This window comes from Caretta caretta, chromosome 17 (assembly GCF_965140235.1).
Source record: "Caretta caretta isolate rCarCar2 chromosome 17, rCarCar1.hap1, whole genome shotgun sequence".
In the NCBI taxonomy this organism is placed as follows: Eukaryota; Metazoa; Chordata; order Testudines; family Cheloniidae; genus Caretta; species Caretta caretta.
Genome location: NC_134222.1, coordinates 3,572,275 through 3,584,907, shown reverse-complemented (window position 1 = coordinate 3,584,907; position 12,633 = coordinate 3,572,275). Strand labels below are relative to the sequence as shown.

The window sequence follows — 12,633 nt, the reverse complement described above, 5'->3', positions numbered from 1 at the left end:
AGCTGAGGATCTGGCCAATGGTACTGTCAGCACAGACATGCCTCTAATGCCCTGCCGACACTATGACTAAAATTGTGCTAACAACAATTCTGTTTAATCTCCGTTGTTGTTACCATGGTTCCCTTGACCAGCGTGGACAGGAGGAATTCTTTTAAAGAATTGTAGACACCATAAATATCCAGGTTTCAGAGTAACAGCCGTGTTAGTCTGTATTCGCAAAAAGAAAAGGAGTACTTGTGGCACCTTAGAGACTAACCAATTTATTTGAGCATGAGCTTTCGTGAGCTACAGCTCACTTCATCGGATATCCAAATATCCAGAGGCCCAGTCCCAGCATAACTCCAATTCATAGACAGGATCTTAACTAACATGCCCAAATCTTTAGCTTGATTATGGAGAATAGTTAAGGAACCATCTATACTATTCATTGTAACTACATTGTAACCAAATCAGGGAACAGCTGTATTTTAATGCTGTAACCAATCCCCTGATATAGTCATATTTGTGGCACAGACTTGCTCATAGATGACTTGGTGTGAGGGGTCATCTATAACAGTTTGGCTAGCACAGTACTCAGGGGAAAAATAATATAACTATGCTGCCCAGACCCACTGAGCTAGAACACAGCTAGCCTGGGAACTTGTCATATTTTCAGTTGCTTTGTGGGCAGACCTTAACTGAAATGATCTGAGCACCAAGATATATTGGAATTCATGTCAAAATGACCTAGATTTCCTTACACAGTACTAAAGAGTTATCCAATAAATGTTACACTACACTTCCATTTGACTGATAATGAAGTTCACAGCATGGGAAACTAGTAAACTTTTACTAGATTTCCAAGTCCAGGGTGCATTAGTTGATATTTCCTATTTACAGACAACAATGGGATTCTGCTATAATTAAAAAATAGTTACCTGTGGTCAATAACTGTTACATTGGAAGGAGGGATCCCCAAAACAGCACAACTCTGTACGAGTTCTTTCTTACGAATCTCCCCTTGATTGTAGTAATTTCCTGAAAATAACAAATGCAGTAACACTATCTACTTGACTTCAATTTAGCATGGAACATCTCTGTCCTCAAATCCTCAAAGCATCAAGCATATGTAGGTACCACATGTAAGGTCTGAAAAGACTTAGTACTAGGGTTCCCCACCTGAGGAAGAGGTACATTGTGGGGAGCAAATCCTATAGCTTATACTCAGGAAACACTCCCTTTGGCCCAGTGTAAAGTTTTAGGACCCAATACAGCCACACTCGTGCCTTGACTCCAAATGGAGTTGCACATTCATCTCTTAGAGCAGAGTTTGACTCTTTATAATTAATGAGCTCTCTTGGTTGGAACACAGGAATTTGCCATACCAAATCAGATCAATGGTCCATCTAGTCCAGTATCCTGTCTCTGACAGTGACCAGTATCAGATCCTTCAACAGAAGATGCAAGAAAGCCCATAATGGATAATTATGGAATAACCTACTCTTAGAGAATTTTTTTCCTCTCTCCTCCCCAATCTATTAATGGCTGGCTTATGTCCTGAAGCATGAGGGTTTATAGCTCTCTTATGTTTTTATCCTTTTTAGTGTTACAGTGAATGATCTTATTATCCATATAAATAAATGCCTAATCCCTTTCTTACTACTACTAAACTCCTGGCCTCAATGATCTTTTGTTGCAGTGAGTTCCACAGGCTAGTTATGCTTTGAGTAAAAAAGTATGTTATCTTTGTAAACTAATGAAATTCTAGCAAGTACATAAATGGATGTCTGTGTTCTCACATTACCTGTATGGAAATCACTGATATCTCATGATGTTAAAACTATTGGTCAAGATCTTTTTACAAATACAGGGGAAATCACCTTTCCAATGAGAGAGTGCCAAAAGCGCTTACTATTTGACAATAGCTAGGTGGCCTCCGTTAAATGAGATGGTACGTTGCAGTCCAGTTCTTGGCAGACAAGTATCTATAACACAACTGGTGATAATTGGACTCCTTAGGAGAGATCAAAAACTGAACTCCTCCCTCACTACTAGAGGTGGTAGGTCAGACTCTGTATTGGCATAAATCAGTGTAGCTGCACTGACTTCAACAGAACTATACTAATTACACTAGCTCAAGATTAGGTCCTCAGACTTCAGAACAGCAGAGTGTCAGTACTGTGTAAGAAACATTCCTACCTAATGCTTGTGATTTAACTAACAATTGAAGGACTTAAGTTTCCAGTGTGGTCATGAGCACCTTTCATGAGCACGAATATTCACCTAAAACTAGAATACTGCAATAATGAAGCACTGTCAAAATTAACGAGACACGTACGAGATTTCCTATCATTATAGTCTCTGTGTCAAGAAACTAATTCCTCAGAAGTCTGGACTGTTTCTAAAACAAATGTACTAAGTAACGTTCATGCAGGAGGTAATAGAGCAGAATTGAAAAGCATTTACGGAACCAAGAAAGGAATGTTAAAATATGTTAAAACCGCATTTAGAAAACAGCATTCTGGAAAACTTATAATAGCCACAGTGGGACCCAGGGTAGCATGGAACCAGGATTCATTAACTTAAGATACAGGCTGCTTCTTGATTTAATTATTTTCTTCTCATTCTGCCTTCATGTTATGTGGTCTGTTTGTTAGCATGAATCATGAAAAGTCCAGGTTAGAGCTCAGCTGGCCTCAGAAGGCGTGCTGCCCTGTGCAGCTTATAACTTCCAAGCAATACAATGAAAAAATACTGCAGAGTTTTAATGTGTGATTCCAGTTTGCAGTCAGCTATTCTGAACTACACGGAACTTTTTATTATTGTGAGGTGAGTCATCAGAATCTGGCATTCATCTGGTGAAGTGCTACAATCTGAGCTGCCAAAATCAGCTTCATATGATGCTCAGAGTGAAACATTAACCTCAGAAGAGACAACTTTTCTTATCACAATGAAATTTAGACTCTTACTGCAGCCCAGAAATGTGTATCTTCAGGAGGCTCTGATACTGATCATCCATGGAAGGGATGATTTACTGAGCTAAACATCAGGTTGGAACTCTTCAGCTTTCCTGGAGGAAGAGGCTCAGATCCCAGCAGAATCAACTCAAACCTACATCCTTCCTAGGCAGATTTAAATACATCTGTACAGTTTACTGGGTGAGAGTCTTTTAGAAGCAGAATCTCTGTCTCTTATTCTTGGGTCTTAATGATCCCAGGATACTACTGGAAGGAGTGAGGATTTTCCTCAGCCAAAATTTACTCTGCTATTATGCAATGTGCTGTGTGCTAGTGAGTTGCTGACCTCCACTGCAGAGAGAGCTATGCTTCAGTGACAATGTATGTATACAGGGCCAATTTCTGTCCTTGGATTACACACACACAACTTCCACTGAAGTTGTGGGGTGAGATTCATATATATCTGAGAACAGAATGTGATCCACCATTTGTGAAATACCTTAGGATGACAGGCACTACATAAATGCAAAATAGCATTATTGGGCAGCCATTGCTACTGAAAAGCATTGAGTGGCGAGTATTCCTGAACCTCATCCATGGAACTCTCTCAATAGGATGGCAGCTACTAAAGAGAGCTATTGGGGTGTTCGTGCCACCAGTTATTCACCCTGGACTGTGTGACCAATAACAATTTGCTCACAGTGCTCTAATTTCAATGCATTCTAGCGGCATTTTTGGTTGTGATCTGACAATTGCAAGTGTGATGGTTTCTAAATAGCCATTTTGCCTCCATTTTAAAATTTCACAGAAGAAAATAATGGGAACCTTAATACAGTATCTGATCAGCCTCGTCTATTGCACAAACAAATGAAGGACCAACCATTTGGATCACAGGATCCTACTATGAAATGAAAAAGATCTCTGAGTCCATCCCCTTGCAAGGGCAGTTCCCTTTCAAAAAACATGAGTGATTAATCTGAAGCAGCACAAAAGACACTTTTTGATATGTGCGAAATCTCTATAACAAGACTATTGCCAATGATTTTAAGGAAATTGATTACAAAAAAAGATTTACTTCTTTGGGAAAGGCGTGTGTAATAGCAGTATACCTGTATATAAGTAAGGCTGCAAGTCTGTCACGGAGGTCATGGATTCCGTGACTTCCTGTGATCTCCGTGACTTTTGCAGTGGCTGATGTTTGCTCAGAGGCTGCTCAATCCGGGCAGCCCCTGGGCCAGCAGCAGCAATTTGGGTGTGTGGGAGCGGGCTCAGGGCTAGGGGCTGGGGAATGTAGGGGGGGAGTTTACCTCGGGGTGGGGGGCTCCCTGGCTCCCACTTGCATGGCCTCCCCTGCAGCTCCTAGGTAGTGGAGGGACTCCGGGCGTTGCCCGCACGTGCAGGCCACGCCCCCACAGCTCCCATTGACTGTGGTTCCCCTGCCTCTGCTGCCTAGGAGTTGCAGGAATGCGGAGCTGGGTAGGAAGCCCTTGCCAGTCCCACCAACCCCCCCTTCCCTCAGCCACATTCCCCAGCACCCGCGGTGCTCCCGGACTGCCCTCCCCCACAGAGCATCCACAGCCCCCTGCCCAAGTTTTAGTCAGGGCAGATATTTTTAGTAAAAGTCATGGACAGGTCACGGGCCCGTGTATTTTTGTTTATGGCCCGTGACCTGTCCATGACTTTTACTAAAAATGCCTGTGACTAAAACGTAGCCTTATATATAAGAAATGCTCTAGACTGAGCTGGCTTGGTGGCACTGTGCTAACCTCTCTGCACAGTTGTGAGAAAGCCAAATGGGGTCCAGTTCTGGTCTCTCATGATCCAAGCCAGCAAGCAACACACTGGAGGCTGCATATTCAGCTCTGGATGGGTGACAGACTTTGACTGATAAAAGAGTAACACCAATGGGCTCCAAATACTCCATCCAGGTCTTCTCACCTAGAGAGGTTTAATGACTTAAAGGCTTGAGAATTGGGAACAGAAGAGTTGAGCTACCTAGAGTCTTGAGACCTACAGAGGGACCCTTCTCCCATCAAAAAATGACTCAGATGTGCATTTGACACTATATAGTTTCTAATAAGGAAATTCATGACAAAAAGATTCTTGATCCTTAACTTACATTATAATCTCCTTGGGACAGGAACCCTATCTTTTATGTCTGTGCAGCGCCATTCACACTATAATGTTTTATAAACAATCATATGTTTGTGCGTCTACACAACTAAATGTCTTTCTTTTCATTTCTTTGCATTATTATCTAATTAATTTTAAAGTGTTTTGGGAGGTACAATTTGCATGGAACTCACTACATCAGATATAGTTTTATTATACTTCTTACCAGTAGTTCCTAACCACTGATATCTATCACAGTACTAGTACTTCAGGATTTGTGGAATGGTCCTCTGGATGTACCCACCCTCCCACACCTTAATCATTAGCCTCTCTACTGGTCCCCATGAGTTACCACTGCCCACTTTCCATTAAATGATACATGTTCTAGCCTGCTGTCAAGTGGGGATTGCATCAAACTAGGGTTAGTTAGAGTGCAGTGATTTCTTGAGCACTATGAACTGAATAGCATGGTGATGTTTTAATGCATGCAATACTGTGTTTTGTCACTCTGTGCTGATATTTTGGAAGCAGTGCTACAATGTATCATGATGGGACAATGACTTCATAATGGAGTGCACATCTACTACAAGGCCACACATAACATTGTGAAGTTGTAACATACAGCGTGGTGTCCTGAAGTCCTGATGTGGTAAACTAGGGTTGTTGACGCTCCAGGATTGTCCTGTTGGCTCCAGGAACTGAAGATTAATCTTTAATTAAAGATTATATCATGTGATGAAAACTCCAGGAATACGTCCAAGCAAAACTGGCAACCTGGGGTATGACACAACTCAGTTACATTGTATCATTGTAAAGCGGGGTGATATCATGAGGATGTTGGCTACAACACAAAAGCCTGATTGGGTGATGTCACCATGGGATACAACACCGGGTAATGACGTCACGGCACGATGATGTCACAGCATGTGGTGTCACTGGGTGCAGTGTGTTGGCACTTCCCTCAGCCGGTCAACGTTGGCCAGACCCACCCTCCCCATTCCTCACCTGAAGAGCAGCACAGCAGCCAGAGCTGGGCCCGAAACCTGCCCAGGCTGAGGATTGTGGGAGCAAAGAACATGGCTTCGTCATCAGGGTGCGCCGTCACGACCAGGGCACGAACGTCATCGGCCCGCGCTGGTCCCGCCGCACACAGGGTTCGGTGTCCCCAACCCGCGCCGCGTCCTCGCAGCCAGCGCCAGCCCAGCCACAGAAGCGTAAGCAGCGCCGCCAGGATCGAACCCAGCGGCGCCAGCGCCATAGCGACCGAAACCGGAAGGGACCAGGTCGTTCCGGGCGGGAACAAGGACGAGCGGCAGAAAGGTTCCGCGCCTCGAAAGGGCTTTTCCCTGAGCAAGGCTCTCTTCTTTGGGTGAACCCAGAAGGGAGTGACAGGGATAACACGCAGGGGTCACTCTCCTCCTTCACTGCCCCAGAACTGGCCCACCAGATGCCCCCCCCCTTGGGGAGGGGAAAATGAGCCCCTTGCGGGAACTCCACCCAGAAAAGATTCATGCACAGAGAAAAGAGCTCCAGCCTCACCAATATCCCCCCACTACACAGGCTCCCACTGGGACATCAGAAAAGGCCACACCAAGGCCACAATGGGCCTCACATGCATGTGGCTATCACCCCACCCTTTAAAATCACCTCTACCAATGCATGTATTTTGCTTTGTTGGCAAGAAATGATTAACAATGCTTATAATAACTGGTATTGCTATAGTCCCAAGAATGTGCTAGATGACACACCAGAAAGTGTGGGCCCCTTACTGAATGAGGGAGGCAACCTAGTGACAGAGGATGTGGAAAAAGTTAATGTACTCAGTGCTTTTTTTGCCTCTGTTTTCACTAACAAGGTCAGCTCCCAGACTGCTGCACTGGGCATCACAAAATGGGGAAGAGATGGCCAGCCCTCTGTGGAGATAGAGGTGGTTAGGGACTATTAAGAAAAGCTGGACGTGCACAAGTCCATGGGGCCGGACAAGTTGCATCCGAGAGTGCTGAAGGAATTGGCGGCTGTGATTGCAGAGCCATTGGCCATTATCTTTGAAAACTCGTGGCGAACGGGGGAAGTCCCGGATGACTGGAAAAAGGCTAATGTAGTGCCAATCTTTAAAAAAAGGGAAGAAGGAGGATCCTGGAAACTACAAGCCAGTCAGCCTCACCTCAGTCCCTGGAAAAATCATGGAGCAGGTCCTCAAAGAATCAATCCTGAAGCACTTGCATGAGAGGAAAGTGATCAGGAACAGCCAGCATGGATTCACCAAGGGAAGGTCATGCCTGACTAATCTAATCGCCTTTTATGATGAGATTACTGGTTCTGTGGATGAAGGGAAAGCAGTGGATGTATTGTTTCTTGACTTTAGCAAAGCTTTTGACACAGTCTCCCACAGTATTCTTGTCAGCAAGTTAAGGAAGTATGGGCTGGATGAATGCACTATAAGGTGGGTAGAAAGCTGGCTAGATTGTCGGGCTCAACGGGTAGTGATCAATGGCTCCATGTCTAGTTGGCAGCCGGTATCAAGTGGAGTGCCCCAAGGGTCGGTCCTGGGGCCGGTTTTGTTCATAAATGATCTGGAGGATGGTGTGGATTGCACTCTCAGCAAATTTGCGGATGATACTAAACTGGGAGGAGTGGTAGATACGCTGGAGGGGAGGGATAGGATACAGAAGGACCTAGACAAATTGGAGGATTGGGCCAAAAGAAATCTGATGAGGTTCAATAAGGATAAGTGCAGGGTCCTGCACTTAGGACGGAAGAATCCAATGCACAGCTACAGACTAGGGACCGAATGGCTAGGCAGCAGTTCTGCGGAAAAGGACCTAGGGGTGACAGTGGACGAGAAGCTGGATATGAGTCAGCAGTGTGCCCCCTTGTTGCCAAGAAGGCCAATGGCATTTTGGGATGTATAAGTAGGGGCATAGCGAGCAGATCGAGGGACGTGATCGTTCCCCTCTATTCGACATTGGTGAGGCCTCATCTGGAGTACTGTGTCCAGTTTTGGGCCCCACACTACAAGAAGGATGTGGGTAAATTGGAGAGAGTCCAGCGAAGGGCAACAACAATGATTAGGGGTCTGGAACACATGACTTATGAGGAGAGGCTGAGGGAGCTGGGATTGTTTAGCCTGCAGAAGAGAAGAATGAGGGGGGATTTGATAGCTGCTTTCAACTACCTGAAAGGGGGTTCCAAAGAGGATGGCTCTAGACTGTTCTCAATGGTAGCAGATGACAGAACGAGGAGTAATGGTCTCAAGTTGCAGTGGGGGAGGTTTAGATTGGATATTAGGAAAAACTTTTTCACTAAGAGGGTGGTGAAACACTGGAATGCGTTACCTAGGGAGGTGGTAGAATCTCCTTCCTTAGAGGTTTTTAAGGTCAGGCTTGACAAAGCCCTGGCTGGGATGATTTAACTGGGAATTGGTCCTGCTTCAAGCAGGGGGTTGGACTAGATGACCTTCTGGGGTCCCTTCCAACCCTGATATTCTATGATTCTATGACTCATAGGAAGTACAGTCCCGCTCCAAAGAGCTTACACACCAAGTTCTTCCCTCCTGCTTTGGAGGCTCAGATGAGATCCTGCAGTCAGGGCCAAGTCGATGGACCCTTGAACTGTACTGAAATCTAAGATCTACTCATGCAGATCTAGTTGCAGGATTATGACCTTACATTGTAAACTTTTTGATGCAAGGACTGTCTTTATTATTTGTGTCTTGGACAGCACCAAATACATGAAGTTGACACTTAAATAATAGTAAATATAATATATAATAAATGTAGGATTTGAGGTCATATAATTTGTTTATCCCATTGCTGCCTTCTAATGTAGATTACAGAAACCCTGTGAGTTGGTTGTAATCTTCTAAATCATATAGAGCTGAAGGAGCAGAAAGGTAAGAGGAGCGTACGCCTTCAGAGATTCTACATGTGTTCAGACCTCTGTGATGCACAACTATTTTAACTGTGACAACATGAAATAGAAGGCATTTGGGTGCTGATTAGAGGTTGAAGTTACCATGAGAAGGAGATGGAGGGAATAGAGAAACAGGAAAAAAGATATAAATTATCATTAGAAAAGTAATAAAATATATTACTAATGTTTTTCCTGGGGATGTGCAAGGTAGAAGAGTAGTCAGCAAGGGTAAGGTCTGAACCACTTGGACATAGGGTTGTAGAGCAGGATAAGGACCACAGTTGGGGGAAAACCAACGTTAAAAAAGCCAAAAACTAAAAATAGATGTACATTTGACATCTTACCAGTAACTCATCTTGTTTTTACTGTTTTATCTTGTCTATTTAGGACCTGAAGCTGTAAAGATTTGTGCATATGCTTAACTCTACACACTGTGAGTAAACCTATTGAAATCAATAGAACCACTCACAGTCCAGAAAATTAACCATGTAAGTGTTTGCAGGTATGGTATTATATTTTGTAAATTCTTTAGGTCAGGGACTGTCTGATCTCAAACTTGGTACAGCACTTTAACACAATGGGGTCCCAATACTGCAATATAAATACTTTAAAATATAATAAAAATAATAATAAAAATAATAAAGTACACCCAGCTGTTACAGTGTCAACCACAAAATAAATACCTGCAGTAATTATATGGCCCCTCACCCCCCACAAACATTGAAACAGGGCCCTTCACACTCAGTGCTGCTTATGTGAGCATGGAAACAGAGACTCTCACTCCTTTTTTTCCTGTGAAGAATGCCTGAGAATTGGGACCTCTCTGTGGTGTTATCACAATTAAAATAGCATGCTAAAAAAATTATCAGATAATTTATTTGCAGTGGGCAATTTGAAAAAGGAGTATTTAAAAAGAAAAACTGACATTTTAATTGCCTCACTAAAACATTAAAAAAAAACCCTTCCTCACTAGAGGGAGAGGCTTGAGAAAAATAGCACAAAATTCATTACAAAATGTGAGTCTTCCTGAAACTGAGACTTGGCAGGACTATTTCTGGGTTTTTTTCCCCTTTCTTCCCTTGCCCCTCAACCTATACAGCATGTATGAAACATTCACACGGTGTAAAATATATTGAAGACTTGCCAAGTCTCATTCCGTTTCAGAGCGTGACTCCCTTAATGTAGGATTCATTTTTAAGGTAGTTCTAAAAATGATATTTCACTTGTGTTGAAGGATTTTGCTGTGCTCCTTTCATTGGAATAATTAATTTCTCACTCATTCAAATTTTCACATCTTAACAGCCTTGCAGATGGATTTTTAAAAACATCTTGTTTGCATTGATAACATGTAAAGCTCTTTTCTCGCCTTTGCTGTATTCACTCTTATTTTAATCACACTGGCATTGTGCATGTATGGTATTTGGATTTGGTACGTGGATTTGCCTTCTCTGTTTATACCCCCCAGCCCCAACCTATACAGCATTGACAAACATTTCACCTATTATAAAACATATTAATTTGACCTTATTTGGAGTGTGTGTGGAAAGACAGTTTTTCTGGCTATGATCCCCTTAGCTGAATAAAATATCGCCATAAAAATAAAAGGATCATCTGTCTATTGCAGGCTCTGCTCCTGCACGCCCGGCCCTGGCAAACAGAACTACCGCTCACCCGCTAATATTTAATGCACAGGTCGCATCATCAGGCGCTAGAATTGCTAATTTTGAGATGACAACACTCGGTCTGGTCGCGTTAGCGCAACACAAGTCCTGTGAAAGGCCACAGATGACTACAACCCCCCTCCTCCCCCGCAAGTGTCACACTGGAACCCTCTCCCCCGCCGCTTAGTGTCCCCACCCACTCTCAATGGCTGGCACCTGCCCCATGTCCTTTCTCTCCTTCCCACGGTGAGTTCCCCATGATGTCCTTGCCCCCACCCTCTGGCCATGTCTCAGCTCCCCCAGAGTCAGTGCCCGCCCTTGGCCTCTCCCCACTAAACAGCGAAGGCGGCCTCCCTCGCTCCGCGAGGCTCCCCTATGGCCATGCCGCGGGCACCCCGCTCCTTCCCCCCCATGAGGGGGGGGAGTCCTTTACCAATGCACAGACCGACGGGTCCTGGCAGTGGTATAGTGACACCCCCTCCTTCCGCTGCCCAGGAACGGGTCGACCCGGTCCGGTGTTACTGGGGCTCCCAGGAAGACTGGGAAAAGGCCGAGTGTTCGTGATCTGACCCTGACAGCGGGCAGAAAACGAGAAACGGGCCCCTGGCTGTGCGGGTTTGTTATGTAGCTGTTAGGACCCGGCCACAGGGGGAGGAGCCGCCCGAGCCGGGGGGAGGGGAAACAAGATGGCGGCGACGGAGGAGCTGAGGCTGAGGTGAGAGACTCCGCGAGTCTCGACCTTAGCTCGAGTCGGCCGTCTGCTCCGTTCCAGCGCCGCGCTGCCGGTAAGAGGGGGAGGGTTTCTCCGGGCAACTGCGGGGGAGGCGCTGCCGCCGTTTCGGGCCTCGGGGCCTAGCGCGGCGGCTGTAAGGAGGCGGAGGCGGGGGCTCCTGGTCGTTCCCTTCCTCCCCGGGGACAGAGAACAGGTAATGTGCGGCTGCCACCCCCCCGGAGCGGTGGGGCGAGGAGAGGAGGGAGAGCGGGTGGGGCCGGCATGGGAGGGGCAGGGTGGGGGAGGGGAGGGCTGCAGAGGAAGGGGGGCTGGAGGGGATTTCAGCGGGGGGGGCTAGAGAAGCTCGCCCATAGGGAGGTGGTGGCGGGGTGGGGGGGAGCTGTGAATGGCTCGGGGGGAGGTGGGGGTAGCAGGGGACGAGCATGAAGCGGGGGTGGGGTAGGTGTTTGGGGATGAGGGAATTAGGCCTGGGGTGTAGCAGGGCTGGCTACTACCAAGAGGTTTCTGGAGACATTCCCGAGCATCGCTCTTCTCCTGGATGTTGGTCCCTCCTTGGGAGGGGGTGCCGAAAACTCAACCCTCTGGGAACGTGGAGAGGAGCGTGGATTGTTCGATGTACTGTAGTTAGTTTCTGGAGATGTCCTGGTTACAGAAGCTGCAGATTAGAAAGTGCAGCTACTGCCCCAGAGCTGCCTGCCCTAGTCCCACACTGGGGTGGGGGCGGGGTTGCTGCTGCCGATGCCGACACTGAATTGTTGATTCAGGATCTGTAAATATCCCCAGTCTCTGTCATCTGTGTGGTGTTGCAGGAAACAATGGAGGTGGCTTATTGTAATTGTCCAAAGTTGATGGTAGACTGTGCCTAGTCAGTTGCTGCTCTTCAAAACTAGTTATTGCTATTGTGTATAAGTATATTGTGTTAATTGTAATTGGTCATCAGTCCTGTTTAACATTACCCACTCTTAATATTAAACCAGCGTAAATACACATGCAGGGCTGAATAAACTGTTATTGCTGTCTGAAGTTCTTGTTTTTCATGCTTAGAAAAAGGTGGTCTTTAACAATCCTATTTACTTCATCATTGCAAAAAGCTATGTAACCTAAGTGAAAAAACAATAGTGGATCCAGGTTGTAGTTATTTCTCCTTGTCACTAGTGAGTTAACTTGGAATGGTCGGCTTTGCGTCAATATATTTACATTGTATGCTATTTTAAACCTATGGAGTCCATGGGTAAAGAGTGCTGGACCTGTACTGGATTTATGTATTTCATTTTATTTT

At 45.5% G+C, this 12,633-nt stretch overlaps 2 protein-coding genes across 15 annotated transcripts in view; one reads left to right on the top strand and one right to left on the bottom strand.

Moving 5' to 3' along the window:
* PIGL (phosphatidylinositol glycan anchor biosynthesis class L) overlaps positions 1 to 6,372 on the bottom strand; it is a 92,290-nt gene extending 85,918 nt beyond the window's left edge. The window contains exons 1-2 of one of the 3 annotated variants that reach the window (XM_075120931.1): positions 6,054 to 6,372; positions 918 to 1,017 (exon numbers count right to left, since the gene is read on the bottom strand). In XM_075120931.1, coding sequence (XP_074977032.1) covers positions 918 to 1,017; positions 6,054 to 6,306 — 353 coding nt within the window. In that variant the 5' untranslated portion in view covers positions 6,307 to 6,372. The remainder of the gene's footprint in view (positions 1 to 917; positions 1,018 to 6,053) is intronic. The other 2 variants (XM_075120932.1, XM_075120930.1) reach the window with 2 other exon arrangements.
* Positions 6,373 to 11,274: 4,902 nt separating this feature from the next.
* Positions 11,275 to 12,633, top strand: part of NCOR1 (nuclear receptor corepressor 1) — a 115,092-nt gene continuing 113,733 nt past the window's right edge. For 11 of the 12 annotated variants that reach the window (XM_048823629.2, XM_075120947.1, XM_048823628.2 and 8 more), the window contains exon 1: positions 11,275 to 11,406. The gene's annotated coding sequence lies outside the window, so the exon portion shown is untranslated. The remainder of the gene's footprint in view (positions 11,407 to 12,633) is intronic. The other variant, XM_048823626.2, reaches the window with a different exon arrangement.